The sequence below is a fragment of the Melanotaenia boesemani genome, chromosome 6, assembly GCF_017639745.1.
Source record: "Melanotaenia boesemani isolate fMelBoe1 chromosome 6, fMelBoe1.pri, whole genome shotgun sequence".
In the NCBI taxonomy this organism is placed as follows: Eukaryota; Metazoa; Chordata; class Actinopteri; order Atheriniformes; family Melanotaeniidae; genus Melanotaenia; species Melanotaenia boesemani.
This window is the reverse complement of record NC_055687.1, coordinates 2,384,421-2,400,099: the sequence shown is the minus strand read 5'-3', so window position 1 is coordinate 2,400,099 and position 15,679 is coordinate 2,384,421. Positions and strand designations below refer to the sequence as shown.

At 39.8% G+C, this 15,679-nt stretch overlaps 1 protein-coding gene across 1 annotated transcript; it reads right to left on the bottom strand.

Annotated features, from left to right (window-relative positions):
* Nucleotides 1-405: 405 nt before the first annotated feature.
* Nucleotides 406-15,454, bottom strand: LOC121641300 (flocculation protein FLO11-like). Its single transcript, XM_041987369.1, has 4 exons — nt 15,359-15,454; nt 11,889-12,346; nt 11,397-11,522; nt 406-489 (listed from the first exon to the last, which is right to left on the bottom strand). Exons 1-4 carry the CDS (start codon nt 15,405-15,407, stop codon nt 406-408), a joined length of 717 nt encoding a protein of 238 aa, XP_041843303.1. The 5' UTR covers nt 15,408-15,454.
* Nucleotides 15,455-15,679: the final 225 nt, after the last annotated feature.

The following is a 15,679-nucleotide window of genomic DNA, read 5'->3' as shown; positions in this document are numbered from 1 at the left end:
CAGGCTTTCTGACTTGAGTACGCTTGGCAACGTGGCTTTCTTTTCTTTTCTATTCATCGAATAGCAGAAACTCGGACACTTGGAAGAGTCCACGTGGGCTGGAAAGCTTGTTGGAGCAAAAGCTGAAATAACGACACAAAAACACCAAATCTGCTCTTAGAATGAAAAGTAACTTCCTGTCATGTTAATGTGAGAAACTAAGATACTTCAGAAATGCTTCCTATCTTCAGTCTGTGGTGGAGAGATCAATCTGCAGCATCTGGTGGGGCAGCAGAACCAGACCAGGACCAGAACCTCAGACTTAAAAAACTGGACAAACTGATCCAGAAGTTCTGGTCCTGCTCTGGGGTCTGATCTGGAGCAGAGAAGGATGCTGAACATGTTGGACGATTCTTCGCTTCCTCTTCAGAACACCGTGAGGAAACAACAGTGTTCAGTCAGAGGCTTCTTCAGGTCTGCTGCCAGACAAAGATTCAGCAGGTCGATCCTCTGGAGGGAGAAAGTACTCGTTTCTTACTCATACTTAGAGAAAAAACTAACAAAAACATACAAAAGTACGTAAACATGCAGTTAAACATGAACAGTTACATCAGATTTATTCAGTTTTCATTTATGTTGCGTCCGTTCATGACAGACGTCGTCTCAGGGCAGTTCCTTCCATACACACACACACACACACACACACACACACACACATTTGTATGTATATACAGGCTAACTTGTATGTATAAACACATACATGCAAACATAGATAAACGGACATTTTTTCAGACCTTGACGTGTTAAAATGTCTGCATGTATGAACGTGTCTTTATGTGTCTGCTTCTGTACATAGATGTACATGTATGTTAGAGAAGTACACGCTAGCTGGAAACTAGGTCCCAACATCGTTTCACAGTTCCTACGGAAAGCCTGAAGCCCAAAACTTTTGAAGAAGCGAAAAGTAGTTAAACCTTTTATAAAATCCTGCCTTCTGTCTGTTTTTCTCCGTCCTTTTAAAACTCATCACAAGTCCTGAAACTGTCATCCTCCTTTGTCAGATAAATTAAATTTTATTATATTTATGTTTAATTTGAGTTTTACAAGAAACATTTTAACTGTAAAATCCGGTTACTGCATTTTCCTTCATATAGAAATACTTTTAAAAGAAAAGTATGTAATAAATTGCTTTTAATTTATTATATTCAGTAAAAAAAAAACCAGCACAGACTGTGTGTATGATTGTGTGTTTAACGTGTGTGTTTGTACAGTATGAGTGTATATGCAAGCACTGGGTGTGTATGTACGTATATGTTCACACTGTAGACCTGGTCAGCGTACAACATTTAACATTTTAAGTTATATACACTTAAATAGTTTAAGTAATCAACCCTAGAAAAGATCCTACTAAAAAGTACAAGAATCAGAACTTGATATTAAAAATCCACTACACTCAAAATTCTAGTTTTATTAAATATATTAAAAATAAAATATTTAATTCCAATTAAAGTATTTATTTTATTAAAACACACAACAAACAACACTGACGCTTCATGTGAAGCAGCAGATGGAAAAGGCTTGTTTACATAAAAGGACCAGTTTTAACAGCATAATCTTACTTTTAGCTTCAGATATGATGTAGTACCGTCGTATGCTGCAGCACAGAGAAATGCATTAAATTATTCAACAATTTCCTTCCACACAAAATCACAGCAGTTTCTTCATGTTTGTTCAGTCAACAATAAAAAATAAAAACACTGGAACAGCTGCAGGAAAAACTTTGTCTCACGCAGCAAAGCCGCATTAAAACACACAGTATTAGAAACTTCTAGTACAAGAAGAATCTCATACAAAAATAAGTAGCTGCAGGAAAATTTGCTCCAACCAGTTTAATTTAACAAACAGGGACATGTTTAAATTTATCTTTAAACATGAAACAACTCAGATTTCTGAGTTTAGAGCCCAACCAAAAGAAAAAAGACCTCAAACTGTCCTGATTAATAGTTTTAATGTGGAGATAATTCATCGTTGACATGTATGACATGTTAAACTCTGTGACAGGAAGCGGACCCGGTGGAACAGCGTCTCCTCATCACCACGTCCACGCTGCGCTTTAACCGCGAGACATTTTCTGGTGTTTTCATTGTAAAATCTCACCGTGAAAAAAGGCTTTTTGTGGGATTTTACAACAAATACACAACCAAACGTCTCACCTTTAAAGTCTCACCAGCATAAACTTGACCTTTGAACAGTCGCAGCAGAGCAGTGGAGGGAAAACTGGAGGTTTTACGTGTGTGTGTCTCACACACACCTTATGTCCTCACACTGTTTAAGTAATGCAGCCAAACTCTTTTTAAAGGTGTGTTTACGGTCTCTCAGGGTACCAGTACATATGTTTGTCTAAAAGTATGCACATATTTACACGTGTGCTGATCCGAGGCTGGACTCGCTGTCACCATAGAAACGATGTTTGGATATGCTACCCTGCAGATGTGGGTGTGTATGTGTGTGTGAATAAGTGACATATGCATTTTTTATTCTTATTATATAATATTTAATCTATGTGTTGTATTTTAAAACTTTATTTGAATTTCCTCCTGGGACAATGACTAGAAAATCCAGGTTGTTTACATCTTCGTGTCCATTCTATTAAAATAAATCTATATTTTTCTATGTACATCTGTAGTAATGTGTGTGTTTATGGGGTTATGAACATGTAAGGATACATACATTTAAATGTATTTGTGTGTATATATGCACATGTTTCGGTGTATCTCCTTTCATGTTACCTGACGTTACGGGAGCTGCTGAAGGACATTTCAGCAGCTAAACGAGAAAAGGTCCATCCCTCCATCCAAACCCTGCACACCTCAGCAGTGATCCACATATCGATGGGATGGATCAGTACTTAAACGTAAGGCTGGAAAACTGTCAGAATCTTCATAAATAAGAAGGATGAAGAGGTTTTTGATGGATCTGGTTCACCAACATGCCCCAAATCAGCTTGTCTCACTGAAATAATCCTGAATTCAGATTTTATGGTGAGTAATAATCTCGTAATAATTTCTCTCTTTGCGTTGACGCGTTAACTTTGACAGTCCTATAAAAAAGTATCGGTACCGGTATCACCGATACCAGCTGCTTATTTACCTGGTATCAGAGCGATATGGCGTCTTCACACACCACTACAAAGAAAAATCCCACAGTGTGAAGAAAAAGAGTCCAAGCTGCACTGATGCAGGATTCTTTCATGTTTTCAGTAAGAACAACACTGAAAAGTATGTGCATATCAAACTGTGGGGTGAATTTTTGGAATAGCTTGGATGATAGGTTAAAACAGAGCCTAAACATAAATATATTTAAAAAAAGGTATAAGGAATTAATTCTTTTTTTTTTTTTTTTTTTTTTTTTTTAACCTGTCTTGTCCAGCATCGTTGCAAACAGAATGATTGTCTGGCTGCTGTCTGGTGCTGGGCAATTTTACTCTATCAAGCAGGGATTTATACTACATGTATAAAGTCCCTCTTGATGACATGAAAAACTTTATTAAATCAGACTCTTAATGCTGGACTCGACCGGAGGGGACAGAGAGAGAGAGAGATAGAAAAGAAAGTAGAGAGAAGAGGGAGGGGAGAGAGAGGGACAGAAAGGGTGTGGGGAGTGCGGGTGGGGACTTAAAACATTATACAGAAAACCATGTAATCCATACTACTTACAACATATATAGCTAAGATCATCCTGGCCAGTAGGTCATTACACAACTAGTTGATAATAGTAACAATAATAATAATCACAATAATAGTAATAATAATAATAGTAGTAGTAATAATAATAAGAGTAAGAGTAATAATAATAATAATAAGAACAGAAATAATAAAAAAAAAAAACAAAATATGATAATAGATATAAGTGAAACTGCTGTATTCAAGAACACGCGCAGAGAAACCTGTGTGGATGTGTTGGAGAACTCGGCCACACGGCGACGCAAAGACTGTGTGGAGACGTTCAGGGAGGAGTGACCATGCAGAGTGATCATGCAGATGCCACCTCATTTGAACAGAGGCCAGAGTCAGGCCAGCGGTCCCGAGACCCAGGCCACCAGCCCCCCCGTAGGCTACAGATCCCGACCGGTCCACAGAGACGACCACTCGCCCGCCCAGGAAGGCAGCAGCAGGAGACCCCCCCCCCCCCCCCCCCCCCACAGGCCGAAGGCCAGCACGCCACCCGGGGGGACCCGGCCCGCACAGACGGCCACCGCCAGCCCCACACCCCAGCGCCCAGCCGCACACCCCGAGAACCAGTCCTGCCCCCCCCCAGACCAACACACACACACACAAACACACACACTCTCCTTCCACTCCTCCATTTATCCTCCCACGCATACACCATTCAACCCTCACATACTCTGTCCTCCCACACACACACACCATCCTTCCACCATCCATCCTTCCACACACACACCATCCTTCCTCCCACACACTCACCATCCTTCCACCATACACTCTCCCACACCTATCCCATCATCCCTCCACCACTCATCCTCCCACACATACACCATCCTCCCTCTCACACACCATTCATCCACCTTCACACCTCCCATACACACACACACACACACACACCTTCCTTCCACTACCCATCCTCCCACACATACATCATTCTCCTACACCAAACATCCACCTATTCTAGTAACATACATGGAAGAGGAGGGATAAACATAGCTATACTGTATTATATATGAGGTGATATATTATTATGTGATAAACTGGTAGTCTGAATATGTATGTGTGTATACAAATATATATGTAAGAGAAATTATTTTATGTGTTATATGTCAATAAAAGTGGATGCATAGTAAAAGTTATATTGATAAGAATATTGGTAATATGTAAACATATAACGTCACAACAAAAGATGACTAGGAAGGGGTGGGAGTAACAAAAAGTGTATACTTCTTCCCACTCCTTTTTCGAACCTGTTAACATTTTGATTTGTACAAGCAATGTGTTTTGGTTTTCTAAAGAATTGTTTTCTCTTGTTTTGAAACATATTTTTATTTTATATTTTTTATTTTTTGTTCGAAATAAATTTGTTCATTCATTCATTCATTCATGTTTATTTAGATGAGTTGAAACTCCAATGAAAGCCGTGATTGTTATTTCTGTGTGATGGTTAATCTAAGCAGAGCCCCGCCCACTAACACTTCCTCGCTGCAAACCTCCATCTTCCCTTTCTGCCTTTGTGATGCTCTTTGTGACGGAGCTGGAAAAATCAACTTGAACTTTAGGTGAAAACGGAAAATAAAAGCAGCAACAATGAGGATCAGTTTTCAGGTGGTTTTCCTGCAGCTGCAGAATAAAGAGTAAAGTGGGACACGGTGGCCGCTGCCAGCTCAGTTCACCTCGCTGCAAAATACAAGAATAAACCTTTAAATTTAATTCCTTTAAAAACACGTAGGAAGATTATAAATCAGTTAAATCTAGTCCTGCGTCAAACTTCATCAGGTCAGTGTGAATGTTTTAATACTTGAATATATAAAACAACATCTCAGAGGGATAAAGCAGAGATTTAAGTCTTTATATATATATGTGTGTGTGTGTGTGTATGACCTGTTTTTTGTTTGAGTAAAAGAACCACATATATGTGTCTACTGCACCGAGGTTTTTGATTGTTTTCAGGAACCTGACGTCATCAAAGTAAAACAAAAACAAATTTTTTCTCTAAATTCTAAAAACCTCGTGTTGAATTTTAATCTTTGTGTTGTTCAGGTTATAAAGCAATAACTAGAGCCTACGTCACCCATCCCACTGACAGCCGGCTCCTCGGCCAATCACTGGAGCTTTAGAGGAATGTCCCTTTGTGTTGTTTACCTGTTTACCTGCAAACGAACAAACAAAGCTGGTGTGTCCAGCCTTCTGTGCAGCATGCAAAAATCTCCATCGAGCCAAGTTCTGGATAATGTTTGTGGTGAAAGTGAGTGAAATGTGGTCTGGATGAGAGGCTTTGTGAGGAAGACTATGAGCAGGTTACTGTTGGTGAAGATGCTGCACCTGAACGATTCAGATGCTAAAATCTGTTGGAGGTCATGACGCAGATCAGCTGCTGCTAATGTGTCAGAATTTCTTCTGTTTTTTTTTGTGTCTTGTCTCTATGGTGTCTCGTTTTGAACGTCATTATCTCCTTCCTGTTGCTTTCTTTATTTTTTCTTTTTCCAGGTCAGTTTTGACCTAAATACATTTGCTTGAAGAAAAAGACCAAAAAAAAAAAAAACAACAAAAAAAAAATATCAGCACTTTTTTTCCTTCAGTTTCTTGAAACAAGGTTTTACTGACCCTGGCATAAATACAGTGTGTGCAGAATTATGAGGTAAATGAGTATTTTGATCACATCATCCTCTTTATGCATGTTGTCCTACTCCAGCCGGTACAGGCTTGAAAGCCTACTACCAATTAAGCATATCAGGTGATGTGCATCTCTGTAATGAGAAGGGGTGTGGTCTAATGACATCAACACCCTATATCAGGTGTGCATAATTATTAGGCAACTTCCATTCCTTTGGCAAAATGGGTCAGAAGAGAGATTTGACGGACTCTGAAAAGTCAAAAATAGTGAGATGTCTTGCAGAGGGATGCAGCACTCTTAAAATTGCCAAGCTTTTGAGACATGATCATGGAACAATCAAACGTTTCATTCAAAATAGTCAACAGGGTCGCAAGAAGCGTGTTGAAAAAACAAGGCGCAAAATAACTGCCCATGAACTGAGGAAAATCAAGCGTGAAGCTGCCAAGATGCCATTGGCCACCAGTTTTGCCATATTTCAGAGCTGCAACATCACTGGAGTGCCAAGAAGCACAAGGTGTGCAATACTCAGGGATATGGCCAAGGTAAGGAAGGCTGAAAAACGACCACCACTGAACAAGACACACAAGATAAAACGTCAAGACTGGGCCAAGAAATATCATAAGACTGATTTTTCTAAGGTTTTATGGACTGATGAAATGAGAGTGAGTCTTGATGGGCCAGATGGATGGGCCCGTGGCTGGATCAGTACAGGGCAGAGAGCTCCACTCCGACTCAGACGCCAGCAAGGTGGAGGTGGGATACTGGTATGGGCTGGTATCATCAAAGATGAGCTTGTGGGACCTTTTCGGGTTGAGGATGGAGTCAAGCTCAACTCCCAGTTCTACTGCCAGTTTCTGGAAGACACCTTCTTCAAGCAGTGGTACAGGAAGAAGTCAGCATCGTTCAAGAAAAACATGACTTTCATGCAGGACAATGCTCCATCACACGCATCCAAGTACTCCACTGTGTGGCTGGCCAGAAAAGGTCTGAAAGAAGAAAAAATAATGACATGGCCTCCTTGTTCACCTGATCTTAACCCCATAGAGAACCTGTGGTCCCTCATCAAATGTGAGATCTACAGGGAGGGGAAACAGTACACCTCTCTGAACAGGGTCTGGGAGGCTGTGGTTGCTGCTGCACGCAATGTTGATCGTGAACAGATCAAGACACTGACAGAATCTATGGATGGCAGGCTTTTGAGTGTCCTCGCAAAGAAAGGTGGTTATATTGGTCACTGATTTGTTTTTGTTTTGTTTTTGAATGCCAGAAATGTATATTTGTAAATTTTGAGTTGTTATATTGGTTTCCCTGGTGAAAATAAATAAGTGAAATGGGTATATATTTGGTTTTTGCTGCCTAATAATTATGCACAGTAATAGTCACCTGCACACACAGAAATATCCTCCTAAGATACTAAAACTAAAAAAGCCCCACTCCAACTTCCAAAAATATTCAGCTTTGATATTTATGAGGCTTTTGTGTTCATTGCGAACATAGTTGTTGTTCCATAATAAAATTAATCCTCAAAAATACAACTTGCCTAATAATTCTGCACAACCTGTAACTAGAAACATCATGATGTCACTGACTCTCATAACAGCAAACCTTGTGACTCCAGGGGTCATTATTATTATTATTATTATTATTAATAATAATAATAATAATAATAATAATAATAATAATAATAATAATAATAATCATAGTAATAATAAATTTATTTATTTATTGAAATGAATGAGTTAATAATCATAATAAAAAGGGGCAGAGCATACATATATATATATATATATATATGTGTGTGTGTGTGTGTGTACTGTATATATATATATATATATATATGTATATATATGTACTGTATTACTGTATATATAGATAAACATTTCTAAATATGCCAGATTTAGCCAAAGGGCTAATGTCCCAGGCTGGATATTAATATTAAAAAGAAAAAATATATGAAACAAATTTATTTAAGAAATGTGTTTTAATATCTATCAGTAACAGTCTGGTACCACAATACAAACATTAAAATCTATATTTTCCTGAATAAGGAGGCCTAACCAGAGATAAGAATAATATTTGTTTTTGTGTATTTTACTGCAGATTATGGACACGAATCAAAACTGATTCATTAACAGAAGAGACGGAGACAAAACTAACACATGAAAAAACAAACCAGGAAAACATGAAAAATGATTTAATAAATTCAGGAGAACAAGTCATTGTTTGTCTATTTTATTCAGAAAAATAATGGTCACATTAATCCAGAAGCAGCAAACAGTACATAGATTATTGTAAAATTATTACATTTTTTTTCAAGTGAATGTAAAACGTTTCTGTTTGAGACGTCGGCAGCAAAAATAAATAATTTCAGGCTTTGCTGCTCTGCTGCTGTACGGCACACCAGCTAATGTTAAACTAGTTACCTGGACTAGTTCGCCTCTAACTAATCGTAGTAACTAACCGTAGTAACTAATCGAAGTAACTTATCGTAGTAACTAACCGTAGTAACTAACCGTAGTAACTAACTAACAATGCTCAGCAGCTAAACACAGTCATGTTGGACAGAATCTCATTTTCATGACTAGGTTTAGTCTCTGTGGCTCCGTTTGGATTTTTATCTCTTAAAGTTTGTAAGAAGAAAAGTTCGACTTCTTTCTGAACGTCGTGCAGATTCGAAACAGCTTTTTAAATGTTTGGACTTTGACGTAACGTGACGTGACTTAACGTGACGTAACGTGACGTAACGTGACGTAACGTGACTTAACGTGACTTAACGTGACGTAACGTGACGTAACGTGACTTAACGTGACGTAACGTGACGTAACGTGACGTAACGTGACTTAACGTGACTTAACGTGACGTAACGTGACGTAACGTGACGTAACGTGACTTAACGTGACGTAACGTGACGTAACGTGACGTAACGTGACTTAACGTGACGTAACGTGACGTAACGTGACGTAACGTGACGTAACGTGACTTAACGTGACTTAACGTGACTTAACGTGACGTAACGTGACGTAACGTGACGTAACGTGACTTAACGTGACGTAACGTGACGTAACGTGACGTAACGTGACTTAACGTGACGTAACGTGACGTAACGTGACGTAACGTGACTTAACGTGACGTAACGTGACGCAACGTGACTTAACGTGACGTAACGTGACGCAACGTGACTTAACGTGACGTAACGTGACGTAACGTGAACGAGTGACGCCTCAGACGATGACGAACTTCCTGTATAACAGGAAGCATCAGCAAACGCGTTCACACGTTGGCTAATTAACCTGATTACCAAGAGAAAGAAGACACAACACAACGTTTATTATAAAGCACATGATGAAACATAAACCAGCTGATAAATTAGCATCGTATTTAACCGCCTCGTGTTTGTCTCAGCAGAAGTCCCGACTTCTGGACGTGGAAAATACCACGTTGTCTCTGCTGATCAGCCGTCGAGCATCATTACTGGGTGATCTTGTAACTTCCTGTTTGGTTCACGGATTTGTCCAAGTCGCCCTGAAAAAGATGAAACACCTTTTAAATCTAAATATTTTGATATTTTTAGTCCTGTGTGGTCGGAAATGCATTTATCTACACTGCTGAGAGTGAAGAGAAATGAAGCGAAATTCTTCTACGCTTTAAACAAAACTGTGTACAAACTTCTAGAAAAATGTCCTGACTTCACCCCCAACGTGCTTTTACTAATGAATCAGTACCAAATCATTTAAGAAGAAAAAAAGTTATTTCCAGTCAGAAATGAATCAACGGCTCTTAGTTTGTACAATATGAGTTAATACTAAAGTCAATACACAGGGACCGACAGCCTGTTTGTTCCTGTTGTCATGACGACGTTAATCACATAACATACAGGCGTTTGCATGAATTTTCCATTTAAACTTGACTCATTAAATACAGGGAGACGAATTACTGACGGAGTGACCTCCACCCACCAACACACACCCAGAGAGACCGAACACTTCATGAGACCTGCAGGACGCAGAGCCACAACCCACCGAGGGTCTGATGCAGTTTTCAGGGCTGGACAGCGTCTCTGTGGAGACACAAGTCTACATGTCCCGATGAGGACAAAAGACGAGTCTGGGCTAAAAAACTACAGCGGATGAACTGGATCTGAAATCCAGCAAAGACCTGAACCAGGACCTGAGAGATGCATCTGCACCTTCATCTGATCCATCACATGTTCATCAGAAATGGTCTCCATGGAAACGTGGCTGTCAGAAGCCATTTTAAGCTGAAATATGCTTCCTGTTTAACCTCGCGTTCGCGTAGACAAACGGCTGCATCGGGACCTTTGTGCCCCGCTACACGGGGATCTCGACGCTGCCCCTAGCGGGTATTTAGATACCGCTAATACTCTGTCGTACTCAGGGCTCAGTAATGACGTGTTGTTCATGAACGAGCCGGCTCTAAGAGCTGATTCTTTGTAATCAATGAGAAGAACCGATTCTTGTCTAAGAGAGTCGAGTTTTTAGAAGGGGCGGGACTTTATTTTGAAAGGCAGACCGTACGTCACTTCCATACGAGGAAAGAGGAGGACCGCACCGCTTTGTAAAGGAGGAGGGTGAAGTGGTTCAGACCAGGTACACGGAGAGCTGGATGCCAGATCTACAAGTCTGGCAGGAAAAATGGAGAAATGAGTGAATTTAAAGAGTCGTAAGGTTCAGGTCTTTACTTGATTTGCTTGTTGTGGTTCTTTGTTCAGTTCGTTTAAAGGTTGGATTAAAATATTAAACATAAACATATTTTATAATGAAAAAATGCACAAAAATAAGGCTGTTATGATAAAAAATAAATATAAAATTGCTTGCCAACAAACAGATCATTCATAGAATAAAATAGAAGCTCTGAGTGAAACTTAGTGAAGAGGATTTGGGAGCTGAAAGAACCGATTCTTCTAAGGGAGCCGAGTCAAAAGAGCCAAATCTTTGAAACTAACAAACACATTAAGGAATCTAACGTTTTGTAGAAACTTTAGAACAACAGTAAGAAGATTTGTGAGGAGATGCTGGTGAGTGAGGCTTCTTGTCGTCCAGCTGGCTCTGACTTACGATGGGCTTCCCGTTGACCCCGTCGAAGCGGCTGTGGGTGGTGTACAGCGGGATGTCGTCCCTGTAGGCCGGGTTCTCGTACGGGCTGAAGCCTTTCTTGCACCGCCGGCAGCACAGCCACACCAGCTGCAGAAACAAAGGACGACTGAGATGGACGAACACAGACAACCAGATAGTTTAACTTGGTGAAATAGTGACCAGACGAGGAACTCCGAGACTCTGTTCAGACTTCAGATGGACCTTTAGGGGTAAATGTGATGATAAAACAGTCGAAGGCCCAGCTGGAGGAGCAGACTTTAGATGGCTGCGTCTCGTTCTGCTTCTCGTTGGTCCTTCTCGGACCTCTGACGTTTCTTTTGAACCTGGCTGCATTGCTTTGGCTGTTCCATATAAAGCACGTTGTCATGTCGGAATAAACCCGCCTTGCTCTACTGCTCAGATTCGGACACGTGCACCGTTAGTACCTGAAAGAAGGCGTGAGCATTGGCTTACCAGACCAACCAGCAGCAGGAGGAGCAGAAGCAGCGCGACCGCCGCCAGGACCAGCAGGGCTATCCCCCACCCGGGAACCCCCAGGCAGTTAGGGGCTGCCGGCAGGGTCGTGGTCTGGCTCGTACCCGGGCTTGAGGTTGGGCTGGACATCGGGTTCAGGCTCGTATCTGATTTCCCAGAGGAGGCAGGAGCAGATGAGTAGCTGGCCGTTGCCGTGGCAGCAGTACTGACGGTTGTCCCGTGGGAGGGGCCATCGCTGTATGGTGTAGTGAGGTCTGGGGTGGTGGTTGTCATGGTAACAGTGGCCGTTGTGTTGTCGGTGGTTGGCGTGGTAGCGGGTCCTGGCGTTACCGGTAAGGCGTCAGTGGGACCAGGTGGGACTACAACCGGACTGGTTGTGGCGTCACTGGAACCAGACGGGACATCGGTGCCAACCTGAGCGAGAGTCGTGGACAAAACTATAAAAAACAACCAGAATAAAAAATCTTTAAGGTGTTTGTTCAAACTGTTTCTCAACAATCAATAAATAATCTCAGAATGTTTAATATCTGGTAATATACTGGTTAAAAAGCTGTAGATTGTTGGCTTTAATCAAATATATTTAGCTGATATGAATCAGTTTGAATCTAAAATGTTTTTATTACGTTCATCTTAATAAATCAGATTTTTATTGGAGTAGAAAAGGTTGAACTTCTGAGGTGTTATGAGCTTATCTGGGGCGTATCAGAACCTTGTCCTCATGCAGCTGGACCTTTACTATATATTAATGTTTTTAACATTTTTATAGTTTATTTTATTGATTGTTGTTTTACTTATTTTACTTCATGTGTAATTTCTCCGTTGCCGTGAACATTTCTGGGGACCGCGGATGGAAACCAGGCTTGGGCTCATATTTTATGAAATGTTCATTAATTTGCATTTTCCCGTCCAAATAAATGAACTGATTGAAGATTGAAGATGAATCGTCGTAAATAAGCTTAGGAAGCATGTAGAGATTGTAAAGCAGACAGAAAACATCTCCTGGTTTCCTGATACCACCAATAATCCACCTTTCAATGTAGTTTCAGCGTGTTGACGTTGTTACCTGTTAATATGCTGATTAATGATGAAAATGAAGGATTTTTTATTAATTACACGTAACTGCTGCAAAACTTTCATGTCTTGACTTTTCAAGTCCTAACAGTTGATTATTTAAAACTAACAGCTTCAGTTATGGAGATAATTTAGGTTTTACAGACGCAGATTGTTCCAGTTAAACCGATTTTATAGATGAAGAGTTTGTAAATAGTTCAAACTTGTTAGATTTTACAGTGAAGAAAAGATAAAGTTTTGACCAGAAGTAGTAGTTGTAGTATTAGTATATTTTATTCAGTCATCAAACACAATACAATAAATATAAACATTCTATATAAACTAGTCAACAGTACTAACATTAGGTGGTATATATAATGCTTATATATGTCTGTCCTACTGTCTTTTCAATTTAAGCTTCCCTCCAAGAAAAACATGATAAAATAAAAATCATTCACAACTGTAACCCTCAGAAACAGCTTTATAAACCATTCTTTTAAAAACCAAAAGCGATTTACACCCTCTAACATTTTTATTAGCATTGTTCCATAATTTAACCCCAACAATAGAAATACATCTTTTAATCCCTTTTTTGGCTTTTTGTACAATAAATTTACAAACATCTCTGAAATCATATTTGTACTCCTGTATTGAAAAAAAAAAACCTTTGTACACCGTCGGGGAGTGACTTTGTTTTAGCTCTAAACATGATTTGCATTATTTTATAATTTACCAAATCCTTAAATTTTATAAACATCAGATTAGTGTGATCATAGTAACTATTAATAATACGTATAGCTGGTTTTTGTAGTATGACTATTGAATTTATAGTCATTTAAAAGTTGACCCCCACAATTCCACACAATAAGATATATAAGGAAGTATAAGTGAACAATGTATTATATGCGAGGCCTTATAATTTAATATATCACTAGATTTATAGAGGATTGCTTCTGACTTTAAAATATTTCCTTTAATATAATCAATATGTTTTTTCCATGTTAATTTATGATCAGCACAGGACTGGACTTTGGTGTCACACGAGACCTTTTAAAGACGAAATCAGACCACAGAAAGATTCAGGATAAATATTTAATATTCCACCGCGGCTGCACCCACAGGCCTCGTTTAATCTCAGACATTTCCCATCAGAACAGGAGCGTAAATTTTTCCAGTGTCTTGTTTTTAACGTAATGTTCTTTCAGATGGATCTACATAGATGAGAGTTTTAATTTATCTGCAGGATGGTGGTGAAACAGCCTCACTGGACCCAGTCAGTGTAAATGTTTCCTACAGGCTACGTTAACGGGAAAACCTGAAACTTTTAACTTCAGAATTAGCTTGAGCTCTGCTGATCGCATGAAAGCATTTGTTATTAACTTAGCGGAGAAAGAGCAGCTGCTATCACTATAAATGGTTCCATATTTCTCATTCGGTTTTTAGAAAACGTGTTTTGAACGTGTAGTTTCTAATAACTGAGGGTTTTTAGTGGTTAGTGGAGTGTTTATTTGTGTAGAGAAACATGAGCTGCTCCCACTCTGGCAGCCACGAGTGCAGCACTAACTAAACTAACTAACTAAACCAACTAACTTTTGCCATATTTAAAAAAAAAGACACGTTGAAAAGAAGAATTGCTCCACATTAACCGGGTTAATCTACGTGGACCTCAGAGAATGGACTCCCAGTAAAACAGAGGAGGGATCGGATTTCGTTCCTCCATCTAACAGGATAGCAGCAGCTAACAAGCTGATCACTTTTAGCTACGAATACATTTCTAAGCATTAATGTTTGACCTGAAATATACTTTTGGTTTGGTTTGGGAACGTTTGGGTCAAACTGCAAATAAACACCAGGATCGTGTTTATTTCTTATAGCAGGCGATTATATCTGTAGTTTTTCTGTCCTTGTGAGGACCGATCTGGCTTTGATGGTGAAGCCAGTAAACGCACGGCTTCATGTACAAATCCAGACAAATCCAGTCTTACTGAGCAAAATCAGTCATTTTAACAGAAAGTCAGTAGACTTAAAAACTGTACTGTAGGCGTTTAGATTGTTAGAGTTTAGATTAAAATCTTCTGAAATGAGCAGCTTTTAGCTCCGGTTGGTTCTTTTCCACAAGAAATCGTTTCAGTTATCTGAGACCGAGTCAGAAAAGGTGTGAAAATATGCTTTTTATTGGTTATAGAAGCAGAGACCTGCAGAGTTTTAGTGTTTAAAATAAGAAGCAGCTGATGACTGGAGACATTTACTGACCATGTTCAGGTTTTCTTTCCTCCTCAGACTCTTTGACTCCTCAAGTTTCTTTCTTTTAAAGCTGAATTTTCTCTCATCCTTCACTTTTCATCCTGACTTGCTGATGTGAGTCAAACCTGGAGAAAAGTGTAAAAAGCTTTTCTTACCTGAGGAGCTGAACATGAGAGCGAGGCAGAATGCGAGCAGCGTTTCCATCTTTCTGCAGGAAATCCAGCAGTTTGTGACAAAGATCTCAGTGTGTGGAGTCTGTTTCCATCCAGAGAAAGACTCCTTTATACACCTGCTCACCTGCACTCAGGTGGGGGAGGGGGAGGGGGAGGGGGAGGGCGGGCTCCCATCATGCTTCAGGACTTCTTAGAAACAACAGAGCTCCACTATGTGGTCACAGTGGGCATAAAAACCTGATCCACACCTGCTGACGTCTTTCCCAGAGATCAGGAAACAGTTTCAGAGATTCATGAAAACCA

Excerpts from the sequence above, each read along its gene's own strand:
- LOC121641300 (XM_041987369.1), bottom strand. The coding sequence starts at position 15,407 with ATGGAAACGCTGCTCGCATTCTGCCTCGCTCTCATGTTCAGCTCCTCA. Across the intron at positions 11,523-11,888 it reads TCCTGCTGCTGGTTGGTCTG|CTGGTGTGGCTGTGCTGCCG; the intron begins GTAAGCCAATGC and ends TTGTTTCTGCAG. Across the intron at positions 490-11,396 it reads GGGTCAACGGGAAGCCCATC|AGGATCGACCTGCTGAATCT; the intron begins GTAAGTCAGAGC and ends TTCTCCCTCCAG.